We start from the raw sequence: 17,155 nt of genomic DNA on the forward strand, positions 1-17,155 counted from the left end.
TGGCTTCTTTCTTCCAAAATAGGCCATTAGCTAGAACACATCCGTGACCATTATTTTTAAAACTGTAAACTTTGACAAGCCACGAATATGTCAAACTGTAAATATATTTATATCTGACGTCTTCTTGGCACTTAACACAAAGCGTTTGACACTGACATTGCATCTATTACCATTACCTCATTTGACTCCTCTCTGTGCTTTGAATCTGTAACAAAATACTAGTGCTAAAGTTCATATCAGTAGGCCTGCCTGCCTGAAAAATTTGGGGTGTTCTTCAGCCTGGCTTGGTACACCCTTGTTTCAAGGAATTTGATGAAATGTTTATAACAGAACTGAATAACAGAGTTGGAAGGGACTTTTGGAGGTATTCTAGTCCATTGCCTACTCAAGCAGGAAACCCTATGCCCATTTCAGAAAAATGGTTGTCCAATCACTTCTTAAAAACCTCCAATGTTGGACCACCCACAACTTCTGGAGGAAGTTGTTCCACTGATTAATTGTTCACACTGTCAGGAAATTTATCTTTAGGTTGGTTCTCTCCTTGATTAGTTTCCATCCTGTTATATGAAACTAGGGAGCTCCATTGGTAGTAATGACTTATTGGATCAGATCCTCTCAATGTTTTTCAGAGGGCAGGTGCTTGGGTTTCATTGGCTGGCAAATAACATACTCTACTCACATTTGCCAATGACAGCTCATCTACTCTGTGAATAACAGGGGAAAGGGATTGGTAAAGAAAGTACCAGAAATAACTGTGGCTCACTTTATCTAGGTGATAACAGTATTCAAAGAAGGAATATCTCAGTAATCCAGCATGTGGTTGACATGCAGAAAATACCAGGCTCCGTTAAATAGCAGTGCCTTGAGCAGCCACACCCAAACAATTGAAGAGCTTTTCCCAACTCAGGGAGAAATGAATAGATTAGTTAAACCAAGGGTGTAACAAAGTTAGGTGACAAAGTCTTATCTTCATAAGCAGCAAGCAGGCATTAGCTGAACGTTAAATGTAAGATCTCAAACAAGGTACAAATATAATGCATCAAAAGTCAACATTTTTAAGGGTAAACTTAAGGCTGTATATGAAAGTTTGTCAGAAGTTAGGAAAAAAATTCTTTTAATATAATACAATTAAATTAAATACTGGTTATCACTCCATGTACAGTATATTCATTAATTTTGAAGGGATACTGGGAGCTGCATCTTAGACTTTAGTGGAGTACATGAAACCCTACAGCCTCAAGTTGTACACCAATGCATTTATGAAAATATCCCGTATGCGTTCTCAAGGATTCTTACAACATTGTCAAGTGGATCAGGATTGTCTCCCATTTTGTAGTTAATAAGGAATGACCTTTGAAGAAACAAGATACTGATTGATGCTTTTGAACTCTGTTGTAGGAAAAGAATACAATGGACAGCTGAGGCAGGGTGGTGGGGGGAGGATCATTAAACAAAACAGCCCAGAATTTTCACTCAAGGCACAAATGACCTGGCTAAAATTATCCTATCTTTACTAAGTAAAGACCTAACTTTCTAGAGAAGGCTTCTAAAATAGGGAGAAGTGGAAGGAAAAAAGAGGACAACCAGCAGTAAGGTGGATGGACTCGATTACAGTGGAGATAAGTATACCATTGGAAGACCTAAAGGACCAAGTTGGGAAAACTTTGAAAAAAAATTACCAATATGGTCCCCAAAAGTCAATACTGACTTGATGGCGCATAATCAATCAATCAATCAGATGAAATTGAGAGATTTTTGGCTTCCTAATATTGTTTAATAATCTGTAACTGTAGCAATATTTAAACCAAGGACCATCTAGATATATAGAAACAGAATTATGGAGTTGGAATTATTTAGTTCAGCCACAATTTGCATTTGTATACGAAACTGTGTTTGAATCCTACCAGTCACACGTGAATTAAGATTCTATAAATTAAAAAAAAAAACTTATTTGGTTACTAAAGAACATTATATGGTCTCTCTTCTGCCATAGCTGCTCTATTCCGCCAAACTATATTCAGCAGAATCCTTGGTGGCTTAACTGGATAAGAGAAGAACTTCAAAGGCATTTGTTCATATAAATCATGATAGATAGTAAATCAGGAATTAACTGTATGAAATATTTTGGGGTCCCTTTGAGTCAGATTTGATTCCTGGCCACTGCCTGGACAAATCCCTGTAGTTTTATTGGCAAGAATTCCGAAGTGGATTGCCACTGTCTCTTTCCCAGGGCTGTGAGAGTAACTGACTCAAGGTCACCCAGTTGGCTCCATGCCCAAGACGGAACTACAACTAGATAGCCACTTCTTGTTTTCTAGCCCAACATCTAAACCACTACACCAGACTGGTTTTATATGATTCATACATATTTTATACTATAATCTATCCTTCTGCCATTTATCACATAGGTGGACTACTTGAAGAATCCTTTCCTCTTTTCAGAAGATGCCATTGTCCTCCCCTCTCATACCTAAACAGAATTAGAATATGGAATGCAACTTCATTTTATGAAGAGGCGACATTGTGAGGTAAAACCTCGTTCACACTTGTCTTCAGTTCCTCAGTGTCTTTAAAGTGTTTCTTCTTGAAGCAGAAGTGGTTGTTATATCCACCTTGCCACACCTACTTTTGAGTTAAGGTACGCTGAACATGGATTGCTTTCCATCTTAGCAAAGTATTCATGAACAATTTGAGCTATAATCAATGGGGCCTCTATGAAATCCATATAGATTTTTTCTAAATTCCAGCACAATTCATTTGCACAAGGTTCTGCTCTTCGGGGGAATTAATGTTCTTACGCACTGGTCTGGAGATGTTCTTTAAAGATCATGAATAGAAAACATGTTCCTTTCAATAAGAGTTTACAGACCACTGGTCTTTTACAAAGCTGCAAACGGTAGTGAATGCATTCCAAAATACATCTGGGGTTTGTCTCATTAGGTCTGGTCAATGTTTGACATAACCAAATAGGGCATGTCTATTTTGCTACAAAGCTCATGGTTAAAGACAAGCAAATTCATGTAGAAGTCGTTCCTATTCATATAAAATACTTTATAAAGGGTGGTGTTTTAGAACATTTCTACTAATTCACTAATCCAGTAATCCTTCCCTATTTAAAGACAGATTTGATTGACAGAATGCTTCAAAAGACAGGAAGCCCTTTTGAGTTGCCTATTTTTTTGTATTTTATATTCTTTGTATAATTTATATTTTCTTTTTAACAATTCCACAAAACACAAATGTATTCAGTGAGGAAAGTCCAAGTGTATTGTTATTTTTAAAAATGGTAAGAACATTGTGTAATACTTCCATTTGCCAGATGCCCTCCCCCTCAGCCAGCAAACTAAGACCCTCAGAATGGTACCATGCATCAGAAATATAAAGAGGTACTTCAGAAATAGAAATCCAGATTGCAAGTCCTGACATTTATAGATGCAAAGAAGTGCTCCTGGATATAGGAGGTATATCTGGGTAAGGCTGAAGTCCCATCTGTTTGTTATCTTTCAGTTTTTGCACTATGATTCTAGCGACATCTTCTCCTTGACTGTCAGTAGTATCAAGCAGTTGCCTGACTCTTGAGGTCCTTGTAGGTTTGGTGTTAACAAGTTCATAATCCTCTTTCATGATTAAATCCCTGGCGAGAAGGGCATCTAAACACTGGTTAATGCAAGTGTCGGTCATCTGATGGACAATATTCTCTCTTTTAGTTTGGATCCAATTATGAGCTACAGCAAAATCTTGTGACTGCATAGTCCTCAATATAAAGCCTAATATAGAGAAGGAAACAACAACAACAAAAATATGACTCAGTCCTAAAATAAAAATAACATCAAACTACAAAGAGCAATTTAAGAGAACAGAGCATATTTTCCTAATTTTTTTAGTATGATACTTCAAAAACAAAACTTTGTCCTTTCACCATTATTAAAATAAAAGCTGTATTCTCCAATTATTTCCTATATACTAGCTCTTCCTTCAGCAGATCCTTAATTGTGTTATCTACCTTTTTGTCACATCTGGACACACAGCCATTGCTTTTATTAGATAAAGATGATAGGCAGTTATGATCATTTGAAGGTGAAAGGCAGACCACACACATTGTTGCAGTGTGAAAATCCCAAACTTTAGATTAACATTTCTATCTTGTTGTTTTGCCTAAATATTAGGGTCACCTAAAGCATTTGGAAACTGTTGTCCAGGGTTATTAAGCAGATAGTGTGTTTCAAAAGTCAGTGTGTCCCAATTTGTGGTTCTCTCCAACATGAAAGAGACAATCCTGGCAGAAATATCCACACGTTCCAGAAACAACTACCTTCTGTACATGTACCTCCGAATGTTTTGTATAACACAGCTTACAAAAAGATTATTTTTTCCTGATAGGTTCAATTTCTTTTAGATGTTCACTTCATTTTTATTATACTCAATTTTGTTCTAAATACCGTTTTAAGGAACACATTTTAAATGTTATTTAATGTTGTAAATCAAGATATCAGAACATTAATTATAATCCTCATTCCAAAGTGCATAACTAAATGTCTATGGAGATTTTCAGTCATCAAGGTCATGGTTGTCCCAAAGGTGCTTTTTCAAGAGCTGAAGAAGCTTCTTGGATGAGAAGCGAAACGTCTTCAAAGAAAAACCAGAAAGTCCAGTTGCCTCTTGAAAAAGCACCTTTGGGTATAATCCTCATTGTTTAAAACAATCACAAATTCTGACATGTAGCTTCTGTTCAAAAGTTCCACCTTCTATATACTTTCCATTTTTTTCTACAATCTTAAAGTGTGTATGAACTGAAACCATAAAATGATTAATAGTTACAGTATACCACCCTTTGAAGATAAATCCTTGTGATAGACAGTCTGTACATTGCTACCAGAGAAAAAATACATTTCTTTTTATAAATGTCCCCGTAAAATAACTCGCACAAATATGTAAAAGAGAATAATGCATGCACATTGGTGAAAATTATGTTGTTATTTCTAGAGATCTGATGCAGTTATATAGCAAAACAAATTGATCATGAGTAGGATTCAAAACTCTCAGCTGCTTACCTGGATTGGCTTCTGCTTTCTGTAGCAAGCCTGGCATGGAATTTGACGAATTAGAACTATCTGTGTTAGATGAAGAACTTTGTTGCGATATGCATGACTGAGTACTCTGGGAATGTGGAACATAACTGATCAGGGAGTGTGGTTCATCCTTAACTGTCACAAAAGAAAAGTATCTTATTAATTTAATTAAAAAAGAGTAAAAATAAAAACAAAGCATGAAATAAACCCAGAACTACTCCGTCATTTACCTACAATTTACCTACCATCCCAGCCACACTGCACCACACCAAATGGCTGCAACACAACCAGTAGATGGATTTTTCATTTTTTGTTTCTCTCATTATCCCAACAGATAACATCAAAAGTTATTTTCTGTGAACCAGAGAGACACTATCTAGTTATGATGTACTCATAGGAGGTGAGGGGGTCCTTGGTGATCTCTGAGCTTGGTTGTTTTTCTTGCAGACATTTTATTACCCAAACTAAGTAACATGATCAGTGCTAGTCTGAAGATTCTAGCACTGATAATGTTGCCTACTTTGGGAAATGTCTTTAAGAAAACAACCAAGCTCAGAGAATGGGTTTTGGTCCTACCTGATACACCCCTTTTCTGTGGAGAAGGAATGACTCCAGACATGGGTATTACTCTGTCTTCTGGCTCTATAGACTGGGTTCAAACTTCTTCAAGTCCTCTTTTGCAGATGCTCCCAGTTTCAACTATGTCCAACGAGGCTCCAGGATACTGCACCTGTAATGACACCCCATGAACGCCTCCCTGACCAGACCTCTGCTTTAGGGTGGGGCTGGAGTCACTCCTCCACAGAAAAGGGGTGTATCAGGTAGAACCAACACCCATTTTCCTGTTAGAAAACTCATGATTCCAGACATGGGATTTACCAAAGCTGGCAGTCCTCATGAGTGAGAAATCATCTGGTCCTGTCCTTCTGGCATCTCTACTACATGCTGCAGAACTCTCCAACCAAAGGCCGCCTCAGCCAATGCATATGTGTCAATCCTATAATGTCCTATGAACGGCGACTGAGTTGACCAGGTCGCCGCTCTGCAGATCTCCTCCACCGATGCTTGCCCAGGCAGCAGATGTGGCCGCACTTCTCTTCGAATGGGCTATAACTGCCCTGGGCTGCGGCAATGACTGAGCCTCATAGGCTCTGGCTATTGTGGCCCTGAGTAACCTGCCAATCGCCGAAGCAGATAGTTTCTGTCCCATTGTTGATGGTAAAAAGGACACAAATAAGGCCTCTGTATGTCAGAACAACCTGGTCCTCTTAATGTAAATTCTGAGAGCCCTCCTTATGTCCAGAGTATGCCAGACACACTCTCTGGCATGTGATGGATTAGGACAAAAATCTGGGAGAACCAACTCCTGGGCCCAGTGGAACCAGGAGTTGATCTTTGGCATAAAGGCCGGATCCAATCGCAATATAACTCAATCCGAATGAAAGACACATAAATCTTCTCTCATGGAGATTGCGGCCAGCTCTGATATTCTTCGGGCCAATGTGATGGCCACCAGAAACAGTATCTTGTATGTTAAAAAGTTCAGGTGAATCGTTTTAATTGGCTCAAAAGGGGCATTAGAAAGTGCCAGTAAGACCTTCTGAAGGTCCCAGGTGAACGACCGCAAGTCTCAAGTTGGTTGCCTCCCTTAGAAATCTCATATCTGGATGTTGTGTCATGGATAACTTTCCCCCACAGACTAACACAGATGCTATAGCTGCCACTTGCCTACAAAGTGTTGCTGGAGCCAGTCCTTTGTCGAAACCAGCTTGCAGGAACTCTAATAATTGCTGGATCTTGATATTGGTGGCTTGAATGCTCTTGCCAGTGCACCAAATCATGAACGTTCTCCAAGTAGTCATAAATACGTGTCATGGATGGGCATCTGGCAGCCTGCAATGTCCTTATTACTCCTGAAGAGAAATTCTGCCCTTCCAGCAGTCCCTGGTCAACCGCCACACTGTCAAGTGTAGCCACTGAGGCTCTGGATGGTAAACTGGCCCCTGGCTAAGGGATACCCTGGCGGGCGGAATCCTCCACAGTGGGGCGATTGATAGGCTCACCAGATCCGCGAACCACGTCTTGGTCAATATGGAGCAACAAGGATGACCTCCGCCCTGGTCTGCAGAATCTGACCGATCACCTGTGGTAGGAATGCCATCGGAGGAAATGCGTACAGTAGACGCCTGGGTCAGGGATAGTGAAGGACGTTGACCCTCTCTGCCCCGAGCCAGGAATCTGGAGAAATAGCAAGGAAGCTGATGGTTCATTGGTGACGCAAAGAGGTCTATGATCGGCTGTCCAAATCAGCACACAATCTCTTCGGGATTATCTGTTAGTTTAGTTTAGTTTAGTTTATTTGATTTGTATACCGCCCTACTCCTGAAGGACTCAGGGCGGTGAACAGTCAACAATAAAATACATAGATACAAAAAATTTAAAAACCAGATAAAATCAAATCAAATCATTTTGGCCCAGACAGATTAAAACACCCCAATAATTTAAAAACAGATTAAAGTTTACATATTTAAAAAAGGGAAGAGATTAGGCCAAGCCCGCCTGATGGAATCCAATGGCGCCATGCTTAACCAATCTGCTCTTACATTGTCTATCCCTGTAATGTGCTCCACCCTGATGGAAATCACATTGCACTCGGCCCAGCAACAAAGGCTCCATTAGAACCCTGGATCGAGTGCTGCCCTGTCTGTTGATATGGGCTTTCACTGTTATGTTGTCGGTCATGAGAAGGACATGGCGATTCACTAGACAACGTTTGAAGTGCTTGAGTGCCAATTGGGCTGCTCTCATCTCCAGCCAACTGATGCTTTTCTGCGACTCTAACCTCGACCAAGTCCCCTGCGTCACCTGGTCGACAATGGGCCCCCCAGCCTACAGACTGGCATCCATAGTCACTGTAATGCAGTCCTGATCCAAGAAGTGGCAACCCTGTTCCATGTGCCTGGATGTCCACCAGCAAAGAGATGCTAGGACATCCTTCGGAACCCTGACTTTGATCTGTGATGTTGCCCTGCCTGACCTCTGGAATGGCAACAAAAACCACTGCAGAGGCCTGGCATGGAATCTTGCACACAGGACCCCCTCTATATAAGAGATTATCTTGCCCAACAGGGATGACAGGATCGCTAGAGAGACTCTCCTGTGCGAACAAATTTGCGTAATCAGGTCCTTGATACTCTGAAGTCTGTCCGGAGAGACGAACACCAGACCTTCTAGCGTGTCTCTAATCGACCTCAGGTGTAAGAGGCAATTTGTAGGAACCAGATGGCTCTTTCCCATGTTTATGGAGAAGCCATGTGTCTGTAGACATTGTATCGTGATTCTCAAATCCTCCACTGCCTGCCTGTGAGAGGTTGACTGCACCAAAATGTTGTCCAGGTAAGCCGGAAGACGAATAGGTTTTGCTCTGAGCGATGCTCCTAACGCTGCCAGGTGTCAGCGCTTCAACGCTGGCATAGAGAGCAGAGGAGAGAGAGATAAGCTCTGAACTTTTGCCTGCTAAATCCCTTTGAAGTCGGGTTGTCGTGGAAATGAGGAGGGGGGACATTCCTGGGAAATGACGAGACAAGAAGTCTGAAGAATGACTTGGAAGATAGCCAATGAGAAGCAGAGATTTGGAGATTGGAAAGGGAGGGATTGGGGGGGAAAAAGGTCAGTCTTGTCCGTCTGTCAGACTTCGATGCTATCTCAAAATAAATGAATTTCCAAACTGCCAATCTTTAAGGAAATCTTTTCTTTAATTGAGCACAGCCACCGGATCATGACTCGATGCTTCCGCTGCTCCTTGGCAGTTCAACTATGAAGTCCATAGCAATCTCCTCCCATGGCCTTGACGGTTCAGCTACTGGCTGCAGCAGCCCCGTAAGCATGGAGAGGGACGAAACTTTATGTCCCAGACACTTTGCGTACCTTAATCCTCAAGAGAAGTCACGATGTCAAACCAGCGGGACATTTTGGCTTCCTAAAGACTCTGCACTTAGCTCGGAGACAGTTTTGGTGGCCCCACATGAGAAAAGACGTGGACAGCTATGTAAAAAGTTGTACCATCTGTGCCACGATGAAAACCCGACTAGGAAGGCCCCCCGGGGATGCTTCCTTAAAGATTGGCAGTTTGGAAATTCATTTATTTTGAGATAGCATCAAAGTCTGACAGACGGACAAGACTGACCTTTTCCCCCCCCAATCCCTCCCTTTCCAATCTCCAAATCGAGTCATGATCCGGTGGCTGTGCTCAATTAAAGAAAAGATTTCCTTAAAGATTGGCAGTTTGGAAATTCATTTATCTTGAGATAGCATCGAAGTCTGACACCAGGATCTTTGTGAAGACCCTGAGAGCTGATGCTAGACCAAACGGAAATGCCCGGTACTAGAGGTATCTGCCGTTGTAATAAAACCTCGTCTTATGATAACGGCCTTTTGAGCCCCAACCGGAAGCTCTCTGCAAGTGAGAAGTGTCAGTTAGCTCCATTTGGTTGCTAAGTGAAGCGTCTGATGCCATACCTATATAAATAGAAATATAATGAATCTTTTTTTGTTATTTCTGACTGAGAGCAATTGTACAGAATTATAAGGGCCAAACACCCTAAACTGTGGACCACTCCGCTCTGCAGGCCAAGGCCGCCTGCTCAGAGCCCCAAAATATGTCAAGCCTCGCTGCCCGAAACCGGCCGCACTTAGGCTATTCCTGGTCTGAAAAAAGACCGTATCAATTGATTTACTTCACCTTGGAGGGTAAGCGGACTCAGGCCCAGGGCCCTTCACGCTGCCCTCCAAGGACTTGCGCTGTGCTGGAGGACCGAGAACTGAGCCTATGACAGCTCTCCTCTCTGTGCTTAGAAATATGCTGACAAAATGGCCACCGCATCCGGCAAACTCTGAACAGCTCTCAAAATGGCGCATAATCACCCTTAGTCATGTCCTCCTGCACGCAGTACTTTTAATTCGCCACCCTCCTCCTTTTACTCACAATCCTGAGGAGAAGTAGCCAATCTGTAGGCCGAGCGATTTAAAGCTCCAGGCCCCTCGCCACACCGCTCTGCACCGCACCAGATGCTTTCTGCATGGTCCTAGTATCAAAATGGCGGCTCTCTCCTGAGCCACGCTATCACCTGGGTGATCTAGACACGCACTAAGCAATGGCGGCTGCTAAATCATCGCTTGCTTCGTCAAGGGTGGAATAATGGCGCCCGTTCTCCTAGCCGCCTATCTCTGTGACCTTTAATGGCAGCGTTTCACTCCCAGCTGAATACTATCTGGCCTCTTAGCACAGAGGAAAAGAGGACCCTCGGCTGAGGAAATACCTTCCAAAATCTTTAGCGGCTGGTGCGTCTGCGCTGAATCGCCGCTGAAATTGACTCACACTGCTGCTGCTATGAAAAAGCAGCTCTCCGATGTTAAATAGAAGCTACAACAAACTCCAAAAACAGCCAATTCTAAATAAGAAATGAGAGCAACCCAGAAAGATACTAACGAGCTCAGGACTGAGTTGAAACTGGGAGCGTCTGCAAAAGGGGGCATCTCTTCAAGTTTGAACCCAGTCCATAGAGCCAGAAGACAGAGTGATACCGATGTCTAGAGTCATGAGTTCTCCAACAGGAAAATAGACAAAGGACCCCACATTTCAATCCTGAGCTGCAAATATTCTCCTTTATTGGTATTCATAAGAGTATTATGTAATTGCCAATGATCAAACTGCAATTGTGTGCAGAGGACATACCATCTGAAAGGAGGTTGCACTTTTTTGATATATTTTGGGGAACACTTGACGGATAAGATTGATCATCTTGGGATGAACAGGAACTCTGGAAAGAACAGAATCACATGGAATAAAGATTTTTGGTTTAATTTTTTCAACTGGTAAAATTTAGCAAACAAGTACAATGACCACAAAATGTACTAGTGATTATGCTAGATATATTTAAAACCCTACTTACATATTAGTAATAAAATAAACACACACACACACACAAAGAAAAACCTATAATAAAATTATAATGGGGCTACAATACTAGCTGTCCAGGACCTCATGTGGCCCGCCAGCTGGACATGCCTGAAATACATGAAATAATGGCTTGTGTCCATGTGCCCCACATTTATGAAACATCTTGGTTTTTTTTTCTCTCCATACTCGCCTTATGCAGTATCAATCCAGTAGGATATATTTCTGAAATAGCACTGCAGAGTTACCAATGTTACTCTTAATACCATTAATTCTACCTTATGTTGTGGTCTCAGGGTATCTAGAATAATTTTACTCATTCTTGTGGCTTTCAAATTTGCTTAGGCTAAATTTTTTGGAATTGATGATCAATATAGCTAAAGTCTAATCTGTCTGAGGGTGCCAGGAAAGCTATTTCAAAACTTTGCATACATACCAAAATTGTTGGTTATAAATACTACACACAATCACTAATTGCCTCAACCATATTGTAGTTGATTTAGAATGCAACAAAAGTACTGCAAAGATTTTTGGTGTAAACCAAAGCTAAACTCATTGTACAATTCATGCATACAGCTCTTCATCAAGGAACATTTTCCCAGCCTTAAATAATCACACACACACACACACACACACACACACAGAGAGAGAGAGAGAGAGAGAGAGAGAGAGAGAGAGAGAGAGAGAGAGAGAGAGAGACCCATAATAAAACAGCATTGTTACTTGCCTTCAAATTTCCACAAAAAAAATTACCAATGATATTTTATTGTTTCTCATTTTATTAATAACAAAATGACATAAATCAGGTCTATAATTTTAATTAATGACAAGTCTGTGAGAAACATCCCACCGAGAGAATGTAGCTAGCCTAAAGTTACCCGGAAACTTTTCTGAAATAATATTGAATTGTAAGGGCTGGAAGATCTATTTATTTCAAGGATGCTTAGATGTTATCCCAGTTTCACCCTTTGGAAGCTATTATTTTTAAAATTCATATCTGCTCTGTGGCATTCAAACATGGAAGAGACGTCCCTCTGTATCATAGTATGGTAAGCAGGGATCAGTAATTATCCATGTCGGGCATTTGCCATTTATCAGTGTTTATCTTCTGCCTTGAGGAGGTCTATGAATATGCTAACTTATAGGTGTGCCTATGATTAGCATAATATATGCTATATGCCCCTGAAAGACCCTCAACATAAGTCTGAAATGCTGAATGTTAATCCTTGGCAAAGAGCTCATTGTTTAGCTCATCATAAATCTTTGCATCACTGGATGAGATGTTGATGTGTTCCAACCCAATATAGTTTACAAATGAAATAATCTCTGAGAGTCTCTGACTCTCTACAAAACTGACCTTTTAAGGTGTTTATGATAATAATAGAAAAAAAGTTTTACCTCTTGTATACTAGTGTTCAGTGGTATATTTAAAGATATTGATTCATCACTGGATAACTTGTTAGACAAATGAACGCAACTCCACTCATAGTGTGCCTGGAAGAGACATTGGTATAAAACAAAATGGTGTTATGAAATCGAAGCATAATTATGTGACAAAATACCCAAGAGTCCTGCATTTGAGTAAGGCTATGTGGGAAGAGCACAATTTGGGATGTGTGCTCACCTACAGCCAATTGCTTGCAAAGATTTTTATTGTTTAACACAACAATACATGAATTTATTTTGTAAATAAACTATAATTTATAATTTTTATATTATATAAATATATTAAATATAATAATAAAAATAAACAATACATACATAAATGGACGGGATGTCTATGGAGATTCTCAGTCATCTAGGTCATGGTTGTCCCAAAGGTGTTTTTTCAAGAGGCAACTGGACTTCCTTGTTTTTCTTTGAAGACGTTTTGTTTATTATCCAAATAATCTTCTTGGATGATAAGTGAAACGTCTTCAAAGAAAAACCAAAAAGTCCAGTTACCTCTTGAAAAAGCACCTTTGGGACAAATGGACAAGTACATCCCTTTAGCTAAACATGGTTACAGTTCTATCTGTAATCAGGTACCCCAATAGGGCAGTTTTCTGATTACAAATATCTCAATGGTCTTATGGTCCCATAAACTCCCATATATCTTAGCATAATTCAGACTGGGAAAGTGAACAACTGCATATGATTAATAGTATGAGAATTCTAAGTTCAGATACATGGATATCCAATTTCCTTTTTGGGAATAATTTTTATTCATAATAGATTATAATATGAGCACTTACTTTGGCCCTCTTTAAATCTATTACTGCTTCAAGCATAGGTATCTCTTCAAAGGTCCTCATCACAGATTCAAGATCTATTAAGCACCCTAAAGAAAGATACTCACTATTAGGTCTCTTAACAGAAAGTTTAAATTATGGAAATTACATTCCTGAAAAATATTTTAAAGCATACTCCCTAAGGCCAATTTGAAGGATGTCAAAACCAACTATTCCTGGGTAAAACTAGATAGTACTACATCCTATATATCCAACAGATAGGGAACAATTAATGTTTGACATTTTAACATAATTACCCTAAGAGATTTGGACTCCAGAAAGCCTTAATGTTCTCCCAGGCCTTAGGGTAGGATGAACTGAATTCCTTGTTAGATAAGTTTGTCACGTTACATATTTTTGTGTTAAACAGTCACTCAGTTTTGCCATTTTGCTTATTTTTCTTATTGAGTGCTTTATTTACTTATTATTTATCTTATTATTTTGTTTATCTTATTGTGTTTGTTCTTATATTGTGAGCTGACGGGTTATATAAATAAATAGTGTGTGTATTCTGCTTGACACATTGCTTTCAGGTTCACCAAACTTTACCAAAATTTGGTATTAACAGAATTACAATCCCAGCCATGTTGTGCCCCCTATCTCTCCTTCCCCACTGCTTCCCCAGTAGCTCAGTCCGATTGAACAGGATGAACCTATAACCTGCCAGACCCCACTTGTGTGGACTGTATCACCATCTTGAAGATTTTCACAAGTAAGGTAAAATGAATCTCCCTCATAAAAGCAGTCCTAGAGGCAACAAAGGCATCCCAAAGGCAATGTACCACAGTGGCATCTACAGCTTGTTTTCTCCTCCTTCATCCTCCATTTCTTCAAGCTTACTCTATTTGGATATTCTTGGGAGAATAGGAATATTGCATTGCACGTCTTGGAACTGTAGTTTTAACATTATTCCACATAAATACTATTTTAATGAGCACTTAATGCTGGTTAAAAATTAAGTATGTTTCCATAAACGTATATTACAACATAATAATGCATTAGTTCAGATACTACACAGACTAAACTGAAACTATTACATGAACCTTGCTTATTTATTTATTTATTTATTTTATTTATTCAAATTTCTATACCGCCCTTCTCCTTTCGGACTCAGGGCGGTGAACAGCCAAGATAAAAAACATCTATACAAAACATCACAGTTAAAAAATAAAGTTAAAATAATTTATAAATTTGGCCCATAATTTAAAACTTGTCAATTAAAATCAATATTAAAATTTTAAAACTAACCCTAAAATCAAGACAGACCGGCTAACTGGAAAAAATGAGTTTTTAGGGCCCGACGAAAAATCCGAAGGTCGGAGATCACTCGTATCTCTGGGGGTAGATTGTTCCATAGGGTAGGTGCCACCACAGAGAAGGCTCTCCTCCTGGGGGTCGTCAGCCGGCATTGTCTGGCCGACGGCACCCTGAGGAGGCCCTCTCTGTGGGAGCGACCCGGCCGGTGGAAGGCTATTGGTGGCAGAAGGCGGTCCCGTAAGTACCCTGGCCCTAAGCCATGGAGCGCTTTAAAGGTGATCATATATCTGATTCAGAATAAGGTGACTCTTAACACAGAAGTTAAGAAATCAAATGTCTTTGATTTCAAAATTTTCCAGAAAAAGCTAATCATATCATATTCCAAAAATATTCCGGTGGCGCAGCAGATTAAAGTGGTGTTAAGTGACACCAGCTGCCTGCAATTACTGCAAGTTTGAATCTCACCAGGCTCAAGGTTGATTCAGCCTTCCATCCTTTCGAGGTAGGTAAAATGAGGACCCGGATTGTGGGGGCAATAAGCTGACTTTATATAAAAAAGAACACCGCTTTGGGGGGGGGGCGGCGAAAGCCCTACTAAGCAAGTATATAGAAAAGTATGAAGGCTATTGCTTTAATGCATTGTAAGCCACCCTGAGTCTCCGGAAAAGGGCGGCATAAAAATTGAACCAATAAATAAATAAATAAATGAATATGCTTACTCAAACAAAGACTAGGTGGCTCAATGGCTAAGACCCTGAGCATGTCGATCAGAAAGGTTGGCAGTTCGGCGGTTCAAATCCCTAGTACAGGTCTCCTGCGTGAGCAGGGAGTTGGACTAGATGACCTCCAAAGTCCCTTCCAACTCTGTTACTGTTTACTGATTACTACTAAATCCCTTAAATCTTAAGAAAGTATCTTTCACCAAATTATTATTATTTACTTTCGCCAAAACTGAACAAAAACAAGGTTAAGATTTCAGGTATCTGAAGGCATAATTTAAAAGATGACTTTTAGAGTTTTCCCTCTTAATAATAATAAAAAAGAAATACTGAATGAACCACAACAAATCACCATCTACCATAGTATCGGATATGATTTTGAGTGCATTTCAATATAAAATAACTGGCATGTATAGTGAGCTGAGCGCTATCTGATAGCCAGAACAGGAACCAGGAAATATCAGGGTTAAGAATTTGCATGCAACAAACATATTACATGGCTTTAGGTAAAGTAGTATGCTGCAGAGTAAGAGTATGGGAAGAATGACATTGACACGTTCACTCTTTTCAGTCATTCCAGTGAAATTGGATAGAGATCAGGCTACAATACAGAAGCAACCCTTCCATGGGTGAAATGTAAAATCTGTTACTACTGGTTCTGTGGGCATGGCTTGGTGGGGGGTGGGTAATGTGACTGGGTGGGCGTGGCCAACTTTTTTTTAAAAAAAATTTTCAAAGCATTTTTTCTAAGCATTTTTAAAAGCCTCTCTGCCGATCAGGAACTCAGCTGGGATCATCAGAGAGGCTCTTTAAAAAATGCCTCTCTGTCGATCAGGGAACTCAGCTGGGATCGTCAGAGACTTTTCAAAGCATTTTTTTTTTTTTACCACCTCTTTGGCCAAGAGGTTGCAGAAAAAAATGCTTTGAAAAGCCTCTGGTGATCTCAGCTGAGCCGCGCGATCATCAGAGGCTTTTTTTTACTTTTAAAAGCATATTTTCATCGGAAGAGGTTGTAGAAAAAATGCTTTTAAAAGTAAAAAAAAAAAGCCTCTGATGATCGTGCGGCTCAGTTGGGCATGGGGGGGGCACGCAGGGATTTTTGCTACTGGTTCTCCGAACCACCCGCCGCCATCGCTACCTGTCTTGTCATTTGCAATTGCATTTTGACCTGGTCTTGCTGAAAACTGGAATTTACTTCCAGATTTTAGCAAAACTGCACCCCTAGTGAACCTTTGCTTCCTTAATGACCACTGCAAAAAAGGTCATAAAATGGGGTCAGTCACATGAACGACTCTTTTTATGACCTCTACAATATATCACAGTAATGAGCAGGCTCCATTATGATTACATGCTAAGGACTACTCTATCCAAGAAAGCAACCAGGCTGCTTTCTATGTATTCATCCTATTTAAATTTAAATATTAGAATATATATAAAAATCAACTATAATAATATAGTATTAGTTGTGACATCAATGGCTTCCGGAATCCAAACACCAGATATCTGATTAGTACAAATGTAGTACCTTATTGGATGGTTGTGTTAGTGTCTAGATTGTTCTAAAGCACTAAACAATTTTACAAACAAGAGTAATATATGCATCATTAAATTATGCACAGACTTTCTACCTCACTTCTGCATAGCAGGGCTGTGCAAAGACAGCAGCCACATGGGGCTTGCTAAGAACTAGTTGCTTTAATGGTTCAAGAAGAGGTCCTTCACTCATGCTCACATGCTTGGAGAATTACTGTTTTTATTCCTCCATGTCTAGCAACTGTCTCAGTTTTGCAATTCAGCTGTAAAATGGGAAAAAGAGTAACCATATCCTCACTGAGGGTTTAAAAAAAGCACAAGGAAGACTTGCTTGACTGAGCAACCTTCAGT

At 40.1% G+C, this 17,155-nt stretch overlaps 1 protein-coding gene across 1 annotated transcript in view; it reads right to left on the reverse strand.

Moving 5' to 3' along the window:
- Positions 1-1,097: 1,097 nt before the first annotated feature.
- The window catches only part of RIPK2 (receptor interacting serine/threonine kinase 2), a 37,677-nt gene continuing 21,619 nt past the window's right edge, over positions 1,098-17,155 (reverse strand). The window contains exons 7-11 of the mRNA XM_070940460.1: positions 13,260-13,345; positions 12,424-12,519; positions 10,804-10,888; positions 5,052-5,204; positions 1,098-3,767 (exon numbers count right to left, since the gene is read on the reverse strand). Coding sequence (XP_070796561.1) covers positions 3,427-3,767; positions 5,052-5,204; positions 10,804-10,888; positions 12,424-12,519; positions 13,260-13,345 — 761 coding nt within the window. The 3' untranslated portion in view covers positions 1,098-3,426. The remainder of the gene's footprint in view (positions 3,768-5,051; positions 5,205-10,803; positions 10,889-12,423; positions 12,520-13,259; positions 13,346-17,155) is intronic.

The sequence above is a fragment of the Pituophis catenifer genome, unplaced genomic scaffold, assembly GCF_029215685.1.
Source record: "Pituophis catenifer annectens isolate HBS135680 unplaced genomic scaffold, rPitCat1.0.hap2 SCAF_3, whole genome shotgun sequence".
Classification (NCBI taxonomy): Eukaryota; Metazoa; Chordata; class Lepidosauria; order Squamata; family Colubridae; genus Pituophis; species Pituophis catenifer.